General features: G+C 45.0%; 1 protein-coding gene across 2 annotated transcripts in view; it reads right to left on the bottom strand.

Annotated features, from left to right (window-relative positions):
• SLC6A11 (solute carrier family 6 member 11) overlaps positions 1-11,208 on the bottom strand; it is a 124,945-nt gene extending 113,737 nt beyond the window's left edge. For both annotated transcript variants that reach the window (XM_074033775.1, XM_005547816.5), the window contains exons 1-4: positions 10,915-11,208; positions 7,523-7,657; positions 7,270-7,410; positions 3,740-3,830 (exon numbers count right to left, since the gene is read on the bottom strand). In XM_074033775.1, the coding sequence (XP_073889876.1) occupies positions 3,740-3,785 (46 nt within the window). In that variant the 5' untranslated portion in view covers positions 3,786-3,830; positions 7,270-7,410; positions 7,523-7,657; positions 10,915-11,208. The remainder of the gene's footprint in view (positions 1-3,739; positions 3,831-7,269; positions 7,411-7,522; positions 7,658-10,914) is intronic.
• Between the last annotated feature and the right edge of the window lie 951 nt (positions 11,209-12,159).

Below are 12,159 nucleotides of genomic sequence, written 5' to 3'. Positions count from 1 at the left end.
ACATCTCACACAATCTCTATATTCCAATCTCAGCTCAGGGGTAAAGAAGAATTAGAGGTGTCTGACAAAAGCATAATTGTATGAAGGGGTGTGTGTCCCACTAGTATTTGAGTACTTTTAGGATACAGGATTCAACACTGTATGGATGATACAGACAGAGATGCAATCTGAATAGAAAACTAGAACCATGGGTTCATTTTCTCATGAAATTTCATCTTGAGTAACCAAGTAGCTGGCAGGATGGTCCATACTGATGAGCATGCAGTCAAACTGCCCTTGCCTGCCCTTGGTGTCCAAATAAATGGATAATATGGATATTGCAAAGGGGTCCTGGAATTAATCAATGCTGTTGGGTGAGAGGCTTAATGACAGCATGTGTTCTTGCCAGAGCCCACTTTGACTCTTCTCATATAGTATTTTCTAGGACATATTGCCTGCCTGTCTGCCTTCCTCATCCGTCCATCTAGTCTATAAATATTCACAGAGGGCCTTCCATAGCCTGGCAATGATGAGTAAAACCAGACAAGGTGCCGCTTCATGATTGCCTATTGGGGAATACAGGCTACGAACAAATATTATACAAATAATGATTTAATTAAGGTTTTCCATATATGTTACAAAGGAAATGAATGGTGCAAAAACAACAGTAACTAACACAGAGACCTTGTCCAGTCTGGAGTTTCAGGGTGAATTCTCTAAAGGAGCACAGAAACTGTTCTACAGAACCCCAAATGTGCAGGTCCAATACAAGTCTCTGACATCCTTCCAGGAAACCTCAGCCCAATGAGACTGGGAAAGACCACAAAGGCCCACCCAGCACAGAAGTCTCCTTTGAAGTACAAATCTAATGGATTTGAGACTATGATTCAGTAGGCCTGGGGTAGGTAACCAGGTGATTAAAATACTGCTACTCTGTAGACCACATTTAAGTAGCACTACTCTATAAAGCACTTTAAAAGATGTAAACAAATGGAGAACTAGCTATACCATGTCCATAGACAGAGAGGTTGGATCATAAAGATGTCAAATTTTCTCAAATTAACCCATGAGTTCAATAGACTTTTAATCAAAACTCTCACAGAGTTTTTTTTTTAATTGCTGTTCTTGTTTAATTCAACAAACTGATTCTGACATTCATTTAGAAGACTAAAACAATTTTGGAAAAGAACAAGTGAGAGACTTGCCCTACAGGCTCAAGGCTTACAAAAAAACTATAGGTGTGGTATGGGCACAGAGACAAAGAGACCAATGGAACAGAACAGAGAGCCCAAACACAGACTTGTGCTTAAAGGAAATTATGTGTAGAAGATGGCACTACAAATCAGAAAAGAATGAATGATCAGTAACTCCTGCTGGGAAAATAGGTTATTTATACATTAAAACCTGGATTTCTACCTAAAACAACATTAAAAACATAAAATTCCAGATGGATTATACTCCTAAATGTGAAAAACAAAAAACAAAAAACTGTAAAACTCTTAGAAGAAACTATGGAAAATTTTTTCAACTTTGGGGTAGGGAAATATATCTTAAATAAGACACCAACTGTGCAAACCCAGAAGAAAAGTTGACAAATTCGACTTCAGTAAAATGGAAACTTCGGTATACCGTAAATAACAAAGAAAAGCCACACACTGGGAAAAGATAATATCTAGAATGTATCAACAATTTCTATCTGTAAGAAAAGACAAACAATCCAAATAGAAAATCATATAAACCTGAAGTTCACAGGTACAGAAATCAAATAGCAAAAAACAGACAACAAAACAAAACATGAAAGGGTGCTTAACCTCACAAGTAATCACAGAAATGTGAATTAAGATATCATTTAATGCCCATTACACTGGCAAAACAAAAACTGAACAGACCAAGTGCTGTCCAAAATGTGAAGCTATAGAAATTCTCACAAACTCTTGTTTGGAGTGTATTAGATTAATTTTTTTTTTTTTTTTTTTTTTGAGACAGAGTCTTGCTCTGTCGCCCAGGCTAGAGTGCAGTGGCGTGATCTCAGCTCACTGCAACCTTCGCCTTCCATATTCAAGCGATTCTCCTGCCTCAACCTCCTGAGTAGATGGGATTACAGGCATGAACCACCACACCCAGCTAATTTTTGTATTTTTAGCAAAGACAGGGTTTCACCATGTTGGCCAGGCTGGCCTCAAACTCCTGACCTCAGGTGATCCGCCCACCTAGGCCTTCCAAAGTGCTGGGATTACAGATGTGAGCCTCCATGCCTGGCCTAGATTAATTTCTTTCTAAAGCAATTTTACATTATATGATAAAACTGACAACGCATGTATGCCACAACCCAGCAATTCCACTCAAGGAAGAACAGACTAGACATTTTTACTCAGTGTACTTAATAATAGTGAGAAATGGGCAATAGTCTAAATGCCCATCAGAGGACCTGGATAAATACAATATAGGCCATTCATACAATGAAATACTCTGGTAGAAAAATGAAAGAACCAAGCTACATGTGCCAATATGGATACATCTAAGAACCAATATTGAGAAAAGAAATAAAGTTGTTATAGAAAATGTAAGTAATAGATACTAGTAACATAAAATTTGAAAAATATGCAAGAAATACCTAGGTGCTATTTGGGAGATATATACGCCAGTATAAAGATGTACATGAGAGTGGTAAATCTAAATTCAGCATAATGACCTCTAGAGAGGGCAGGAGACGAATGGTATCTGGGAAAAGAATAAAAATCACTCATAAATCACTGCCCCACCACACACACATACACTACTATTAATCATCATCAGAGTAATGGAGGCTTCTTCAATGAAGCCAGGACTTTTTAGATTGCAAAGCTTCAGAAAGCATTTAGTCCAGCCTTTGACCCATACAGGAAACTTCTCTCCAATACCTGGGGCAAGGGATCCTTCTACCTTTATAACAAACTTGCAAGTCAGGGCCACTGCGTATGGTTATACAGGTCGGGCACCACACAATTCTGGAACGTATATTTCATAATGTAAATTATGACCCCTTGGGTTGTTCAGTGTGCAGTGTACACAACCACACTCGGCAGACCTGTGAGGGTCACAGATCCTTTGGAACTCTGATAAAACTAGGCCAATTTCTGGGAAAATGCCCATCCACACAAGTACTACTTACAATTTCAGTGGATTCAGACACACCCCCAACAATGACTGGCAACCCTATACTGGTCAACTTCCAGGGACTGGTGCTCACAATCTTCTGAAGTACTTCCAGACAATGCAATGCTGTGAGACCAAGCTCTTCCCTATGCACATTTAAAACCTGCTTCTTTATAATCTCTATCCATTAAAGTTGATCTCCTTCCTTTCCATATGACAATTCAGCTACTGAAAGAAAGCTAATCCATCCCCCCTAGAGATTTACGCTTTCCAGGCTAAATACACTCTTGACTTAGCTTATTGCAAACAGGCTGCATCTCTTCTTTTGCTCAAAATGAATTTTTAAACTGTCTATCCTTTCACTAAGCACTTCCTGCCCTAATAAGCAACTATGCACGCTGACATGTTATCAAAGAACAAGAAAACAATTCTCTCAGCTGCCCCTTTGGGAAACCTCTGAAGATATGCACTCTTGCTTCCGAAGCCGTCGAATGCTCACAGAAGCCAGGAAGTGCCAGGCTGGAATGAAGGATCACGCTTTTTCCAGGAATACGGGCAAGACCAAGTGAGCAGAACCAGGACAGAGCCCCCACAGGCCAAAGGAGACAAGTTCTTCTCCACTTACTCCCAAAACTCCATGACGGGGGAGGTGGCATTCTGCAGAGACACATGGCTGTAGTTGCTCACATTCAGTTTCTGGAACTCCACACAATTCTCTACAGTGGAAACAGACAAGAAATAGAAGAAAATTAACCTCCATGAAAGTTGAATCCTGAAAAACATTCAGGATGTGCAACTAGGCATTTTCATGTAGCCGCTCCAAGTAAACATGCGTCAAAGGGCATTGGGGAAAATCAGTATTTTACAAACAGTTAAGAGGTTTGGACTGATTAGAACAGGAGGAAAAGTTTATGGGGAAGGGGACCTTCTCTTTCCCATTCCCAACCAACACTCCCTATCAAACCGTCTCCTCTACCCTTGTTCCCAAATCTTCTTTTCTTTTTTCCACTTCCCTGTCTGAGGCCCATCAGTAGCATTTAGTTGTCTGGCTGAAGGGCTCTAGTGGAATAGAAGGACTAAAGGAATGGATCATCCATGGTGATCTTGGGGCAGTAATGCAGCTGAGACTGTTTTACTTTATGTGAAAAGGGGCTAATGCCACAGCTGTCTCATCAAAATGTGATGATTGGAGGAAATGGTGTGAGCCAACATATATCAAGAATCCCTGGTTTCTTCATCATTCCCTCACTCGATCCAGTCAATCAGAAAGGATTTACTGAATGCCTCTTCTCATTTCATGAAATTTGATGTCCCAGGGAGATTTAATCTCAAGTAAAAGCAACCTAGTATTCATCCTTCAAGGCCCAGTGCCCCTGGGCCTTAACCCCTCCCTCCAGGAGGGCTTCCCCAACCTCCCTCCCCTGAAATCTAAGAAAGCAAGAATTCAAAGGCCCTCCAAGGAATCACCTGCTCCAACTCCCTTTATTTTGAGGAAGAAGAATCTAAGGTTCAGAAATAGTCAAGGGACCCCCACCTATACCCTTTTCCTCCTATATAAAGTCACTGACCAGTTGTGGATAGAACTGAAATAAACTCCAGCCAGGGCTCCATCTACTTTGCCATGGGTATTGCCCAGAAAAGTCCACCACCATGGGACCCATGTCCCTCTGTTTAGAGACACCTGGGGCACCAGACCATGAGCTCCCCGAGGGCAAGGCCTCCTGTATCCATTCACCTCAGAGGCCCCTGCACCCTGCACCATGGCCAGCACGGAGCAGGTGCCCGGTTGGCTTCACTCTTGCATGTCTTCCATCTCACATACGTATGAATGCTCCAAATCACATCTGTAATCTCTGCAGGCAGGAATCACCTCCTATATGTGATGGTTCACACATTGCAAGTGTTCACACACCTTTAGAGAAAGGGGATTGCAAACCATTTGAAGAAAGAGGTTTGCAGTCCACTGGGGAAAATCCAGATTGTCTGCCTGCTTGTTGATCCTCTTGGCAAGCGCTACCTATGTTCTGAAAGGAGGTGGTCTGTGGGTCCTCAGTCAGGCTTGAGAGGAGCCTGGAAACCTGAAATTATAAGCAAGATTTCTGAATGTGTCCTGTGCCTTTTTCTGGAGAGAGGAGACCTTGACTTTTATCAGATTCCCTAAAATAGGATTTCTCAATTCTTTTTTTCTTCCTAGATTAAAAAAAAAATTTCTTGGACACCCAAGTTGACCAATTATTTTTATTAAAATATTTAACCACGTACAAATAAACAATGAGTTATAAAGTCTTTGTGATTGTAGTATTCATACAATTATAAAAGCCAAATTAAATGTATAAATTAAATACCAAGCAAACTACAGAACCAACACAATTTAAAGTGATAACAGAAAATAGATGCATAGGATAATGCCATTTGGTAAAATTATATTGCTTTCCCAACAGAAAAATGAAACTGACACATAAGAAGCAGAATCTGTTGAGTTCAGGTGGTTTATTCCTCCGTGAACTATTTGAGATTTGATTACACCATTTTCCTCTGGTTACACTTCTGCAAAACCTTCATTCCCATGGTGTGTTGCATTCTCAACTGGACTTCACTTAGTAATAATGCTCTATTTATGAATTAAATCTTTCTGGTCTTTTTCCCTTGGCCACCATCATTCTATTTGACACGAATGCATCTTAAATTATAAACATGCATAAAGTAAGCCACTGGAACCTCCTGACTGTCCTCAGTTATAAGGTGTTTGCTCAGACCATCCAGAACATGTGCATATTTTTAGAGTATCCTCAAAATAAGTACACACAATTAAATTATCCTAGAGGACTCACAGGCCTCCAAGAAAATGTCCTTGAATTATAGTTTGATAAACATTTCTATGAGTTCCCTGGCCAAAGGAAGGTTAAAAACTAGGGCCCTAAAGAGAGAAACAGCAAAAGCTCCACAAAATGCAACAGCCAGGGGTTGGGGGAGTGGGGGAGTAGGGCAGAGTCAGGCATTGCATAGGGCTAGAAGCCACACTGCAGCATCTCTAGGTCTACCACCTGCAGTTCCTTCTACTGGTCACCAACATCCTACCCAATCTTACTGGATCTCAGCCCTCAGGATGGCAGGCCACTTCCAGACACAATCTAACACAGGTTATCATATGGATGGTGAACAGGTCAAAGTGTATGTGCGAATTCCAGTCAAAAGGCAGCAGCTGTCTGGAGCACTATTGGAGAAGGGTTCTAAGGCCAAGACTAGACTGAGAAGGAAAGAGTGCTACAATTGATTAGCGATGTCTTCCGTGAGTATGGCCAGCTTAGACAGGGATTGGGCAGGGAAATGCCTTCCTTGGATTATCAAACTCAATGCTAATAGGAGGATATATGGAAAAACAAAGAATATATCGGAATCAAAAATAATCTAAAAGATTATCCATTCCAGCAGGAGTGGGGTTGGGGGTTAAATTCAAATGTCAGCTGGGTTGGATTGATAAAGTAAATGAATAAAGTGAGCTGGGTGGGGTTTGTGGTAACTCAATGACAGATTTGTCATTGAAGGCAATAGCCACCTTTTGGCTGTAGCCACTGCCGTCAAGCAGGAAAGTGGGTCTGGTGTCACCAGATTGTTTAAGTTTTTAAGATAGGCTGGAAACCTGAATTTTTCAGGTGAAGTCTTCCAACTTTTTAAATTTTGGCAACCAAATCCATTTTTTAAGTTTGCCATTCACTGATCTAAAGCCTGGTTGGCCTGTAGGTCCTCTGTCTGCAGCCCTTGATCTGGTCTAACCCCAGTTTTATAGGGGAAAACTTGACACTAGAGGCAAGACTGGTATTGGAGCCCTAGTCCCCTAAGTCTAAGTCTAGTGTTCTTCCTCACACCCCCATGCTACCCCCAAAGGGTTCAGTCTCTGCGTTTGACAGAAGACAGAACATCTCCATTCTCCTAACCATGCCAGTCTATGGGCCAATGCTCAGCTCAGCCTTTAGGGCTGCAACTCACAGAACGTACCAGAACAGGTGCAGAGCTGACCCCTGTTTCAGCAAGACTACCCTAGAAAACTAGACTCTTGATGAGAGGCCAGGGACCAGGACTGGCCTGAGGGCACAAACAAACCCCAATCCCAGGTCACCCAGCAGGACCAGCAGAGAGACCTCCGTGGGGCCATACCTGTGTTCCACTCATGCCCACAGGTAGCCCAGGGTAGCTCAGTAGTGAAGCAGTTGCTCAGGTAAAAAATGGCCCATGCCAGGATGATGATGTAGTACACATTCAGATGGGCCTCAATCACCTGCGTTGCATAGCCAATGCCTGAAGGGACAAAAGAAAGGAAGCAACTTGAGTCTATCTTTTCAAAACAATCTGCCTTTGCAGTTTACATTCCCTGTGCAAAATTTTATTTTCTCATTAACTCAACACATACCTTCAAATAAAGGGCAAACTTTCCTCCAACACGTAATGCCACCTTCACTTGTGAACTGCCCCAGAGCTGTCTCCAGGAAAAAAACAGGAATTCCACAGCAAATAAAAAACACCACGTAGGGAATCAGGAATGCCCCTGTAAGGATGCAAAGGAATGAGATGAAAACTGTCCCTGCCGTTTCATACTTGGCACAAGAACTCTTTTTTTTTTTTTTTTTTTTTTGAGACGGAGTCTCGCTCTGTCGCCCAGACTGGAGTGCAGTGGCGCGATCTCGGCTCACTGCAAGCTCCGCCTCCCGGGGTCACGCCATTCTCCTGCCTCAGCCTCCGGAGTAGCTGGGACTACAGGCACCCGCCACCACGCCCGGCTAATTTCTTTTTGTATTTTTAGTAGAGACGGGGTTTCACCGTGTTAGCCAGGATGGTCTCGATCTCCTGACCTCGTGATCCGCCCGCCTCAGCCTCCCAAAGTGCTGGGATTACAGGCTTGAGCCACCGCACCCAGCCACAAGAACTCTTTAATAAACACCTACTACAGGCCAGACATGATGTTCTTTGAACTTGAGTTCAAGTTCCCATTATGAGGACCAGAGTCAGAAAACAGGGCTAGGTTTATGTGAGTCCACCTCACATCTCCAAGCCTCAACTTCTCCATCTGTAAAATGGAGCTTCAGTTTTTAACATCTGCACTGCTTCCCTCATAGAATTGTAATGCAGCTAAGATGATAATGTAAAAGAAATTGTTTCATTGGCTCATTAAAAAAAAATTACATCTCATCCTCCAGCATGGGTCAAATTCATTCCTTTCCTGAATGTTGCACCCTTTTTCATTTTAAAGTGACCTCAACAGACCAGGTGAGGGGCACCCCTTCCTCTTACTTTGGAAGTGACCTGCAAACAATCTTTGTCATAAAGAGCATTCTCAGGGAATTATACAATGAACAATATCAGGCCTCAAAGAATTAAGTACCCCTACACATGAGGCCCAGGTGTGGTGTCAACTTGCAAGGAGTCTGCAAAAAGAATCTATCTAGCAAAGGCTGGCTTTGAATTGGTCCAGGAAGAGACCACCCTAAGCATTAGTGTTTCTATTTGAAACACAATACCCATTGCCTGGGTCTTTCTGTGAAACAAATTAAATAACTGAGGTGAGCATGAACTATTACACCCAGAATGGGGATTCTTCCAAATCCCTCATTCTGTCCCTCCTGTCTAATAACAAAGCATGGAAACACATGCTATTTGCTACCATCTGATCTCACAAATGAAGGCTTTAACTGAAAGTGCTTTTTGCTAAATGAAGTCTCCTTAACTGCAAGGATTAATAGCAACAATTTTGATCAATCCTGATAGCAGGACCGTATCTATCAGCGTTTGAAAGTGTCTTAGCTTTTCTGGGCAAGCAGCTAATTTAAAGTTTCATATTGGGAAATACTTTAAACTATAGTTGGGATTTATAAGGAGGGCAGAATGGACTTTTTTTAAAAAGGTAAACAGTTGAGAAGCAGATATCCCAACTACATTAGAAAGCAAAAAGTGTGGAAAAGGAGATAAGAGGATCTGTTTACTGAATCTAAATCTAAGTGATTAAAATCAGTTGCAGCAGGTCCCCTAACATGCTGTTATTTACCTGTGAAACCTCTAGAATCTAACGTATAACGTATGACACTTTCGGAAAGCCTTTTGACCTGTGTATTCACAAAGCTACTAATCCTTAGGATAATAAACTCAATCAAACCAGGAGATCTATGCATCTCATGGAAACTCTTGACAAGTCAGAAGAAAAAAAAAGTGACTCATTTTAAAAACTTTACTCACTACAACCCTTTTTTTTTAAGAAAAAAAAAATCTGTGACAGAATTTGTAATTAACCCAATTTACCCTGTTTTCTGCTTTTAGGAATGCTTTTTGTTTGGGCACAACATTTCCTGTATGGAAAAAAAAGATGTTAAAACAATCTGTGCCTGGGGACTACCCTAGATTTCCACAGGTTTCCAAGAGGACGCAGTTTACAAACGCTGAATCTGCAAAGAGAGGCGGGATTCAGAGCCGAGAGCACAGGGCACGTTGGGGGTCTCCAAGTCCACTCCCTCTCTCTCCCTTGCCAAGCCATCAACACCGGCGGCCACTTCATTACCAGTGCAGAGCAGGCTTGGAGCAGCCTGTGCCTTCAGGATGAATGTCCCCAAAGAAAGGGCCTGGGCCAAGCAGTACCCTTCTCGCTCTCCCGGCAGCTGCTCGCACAGGAAGTCCTGCTCTGCTCAGACAACGCGGTCCCTGCCAGCCAACTTCTGAGCCACCTTCGCTGGGGTTTGGGAATTTGCTGGAGGGGCAGGGGCACAGGAAAGAGAAGAGGGAATATACAGATACAGGCTCTTCCTTGGAGAAACTGTGCCACCGAAGGAGGTTTTATAAGATCCCTTGCCATGGCCCAGCCCAGCTGTCCTGCTGATATGACAGAAGGGGGTCCTGAAGGCTGGAGCCCCTTCCCTGAGCTGGGAGAGTTACGGATTCGCTGCTGCATCTTTTGTCAAACTGACTTTGAGAGGCTGTCACTAGAAAGGACTCTCTCGTCACCATCCTTTCCCTCTGCCCTTCTACATCTCTACGGCAGAGCATCAGCATTAAACCAGTGTTGCTGTTTGTCGTGGGTGACTCTCAGACCCGTAAAATAAACTGTTTGTTGCCAATTCTTCCACCAGAGGGGCCCCAAATAGTGGCCCTAAAATGGGCTTAAGAGTAGACGAAAGACTAGGCAGGAAACCATCGAGCAATGCCTCGCCTAAAAGTTCTCCCTGTGATGAGTCCAGTTCCAGTTTAAAACAAGGCCTTTGACATCAGAATCCCATCTTTATTTTTGGTCGAGTGAGACTTCTCTGACCCTCAGTGTCCTCATCTGCAAAATGGGTAGACCCCTGCCTACGAAAGTGACCGAGAGGATGAGATGAGATGATATAGGTCAAAGGTGCTCGGCACTTCAGTAAGCGCGCAAAAACTGAGACCACTTTGATCATCAGGAGTCCCTTCTCCACAGGCCTTTTTCCCAGTTAGGAAAGCTGAGGCTCAAAGGGGCCAAGTGCCTGAAACATCAGGGCTCGTACCCAAAGCAAGGGCTCCCTGGCCTCGCTCTGCATCTCACGCTGAGGACAGAACGCGGGCAAGTCCCCGCGCTGGCCGGTGGAACCCTCAGGTGCGAATTGGCACGTGCGCGTGCGCACTGGCACAGGTGGGCCGCGCTCCGGAGCGAGCTCAAGCGCCAGGTGCCTGGAGTCGAGGTTCTCCGCTCGGGTTCCGCTCCACGCAGGCGCGGGAGGGGGTCTCGCGCTAGCCCCTGGTTCCCCGCCCCCACCGGGCGGGTGGCGCCACCTCCCCTTCTCCTCCCTATCACCTCACCTCCTCCGTTCTTGTAGCACAGGTAGGGGAAGCGCCACACGTTGCCCAGCCCAATGATCTCCCCGGCCACGCTCAGCACGAACTCAACCTTGTTGTTCCAGTGGCCGCGCTCGTGGACCGCCTTGTCGCGCTTGTCGCGCGGGTCGCGCGCGGGCGCCGCGCCCCCGCTGCTGCCACTGCCACCCGGCGCCTCGGACTCCCGCGCCTCCTCTGCAGCCTTCCCATTGCCCAGGGGCAGCGCCTTCTCCGCCGTCATGGCCGCGCTGGCTGCCTCGTGCGCCGGCCCGGCTCTGCGCCTCCGCCCCGGGCGGGCTGGCTTTTCAGGAGGCGCGAGCAGGCGGGAGGGGGAGGCAGGGGGTGGAGCTGAGGGACCGGGCCAGGCCAGCGCGGAGACGGGTACTGGGACGCGGCGCGGCGCGGAGGCCCGGCCCGCAGGACGCCCACGCCACCCCAGCCCGGCTGGGCCAGAGAGCCCGCGAGCACCTTGTGCGCGCCGAGCCCCTGCAGCGCCCATCCTTCCCGCAGCCCTACCCACTGACCTGCTGGGACAAGAGTGGAAGCGCCCATTTAGGCCTAGGCTGGCACCACTCACCAAACGCCAAAGTTCTACCACCGTCCATAACCTTCAAATGCTTGGGCCTCAGTTTCCCGTCTCTAATAAGAGGAATGGGCTCTAGACCAGACTTCTCCAACTTGAACTTACACACCAGACATCTGCGGGTCATGTTTAAACTACACATCACGGTCTAGTAGATCACAGTAGGCTGAAGAGCCTGCGTGTCTGACGAGCTCCCCAGTGATGCCATTATGTCTGGTCCAGGGACCACACCTCGAGGGAAAGGGTGTAAATGAACTTGTGGCTTCTTCCCAGCCCTAGACACCCTGCAGGTCTTGTTCATACTGGTGTCCGCAGCTCTCAACATAGTCAGGACCGGGTGGCAGTTAAGTGCTTGTGTCTAGAAACAGGTAAATCTAAATTGTGTGATTTTGGTCAGTCATCTGATCCCTCTGTGCCTCAGTTTCCTGGTCTGCAAAAGGTAATACCAGTAGGGTCTTGTAGGTTTTAATGTAGGGGATGGATTTTTAGGTAAAAGGTTATTAAATGCTTATAAAGGTCTTGATACCTTGAAAGTGCCCAATGAACATTGCCCACTTTAGTATTATACAACATGTAGACATACACACATTTGTCCATCTTCTTGTATAATATTTGTCTCCTCATTTGTAAGGATGATATACACTGTC

This window comes from Macaca fascicularis, chromosome 2, assembly GCF_037993035.2.
Source record: "Macaca fascicularis isolate 582-1 chromosome 2, T2T-MFA8v1.1".
NCBI classification, from domain to species: Eukaryota; Metazoa; Chordata; class Mammalia; order Primates; family Cercopithecidae; genus Macaca; species Macaca fascicularis.
Note: the sequence above shows the minus strand (reverse complement) of the source record. Positions and strands in the feature narration are given on the sequence as shown.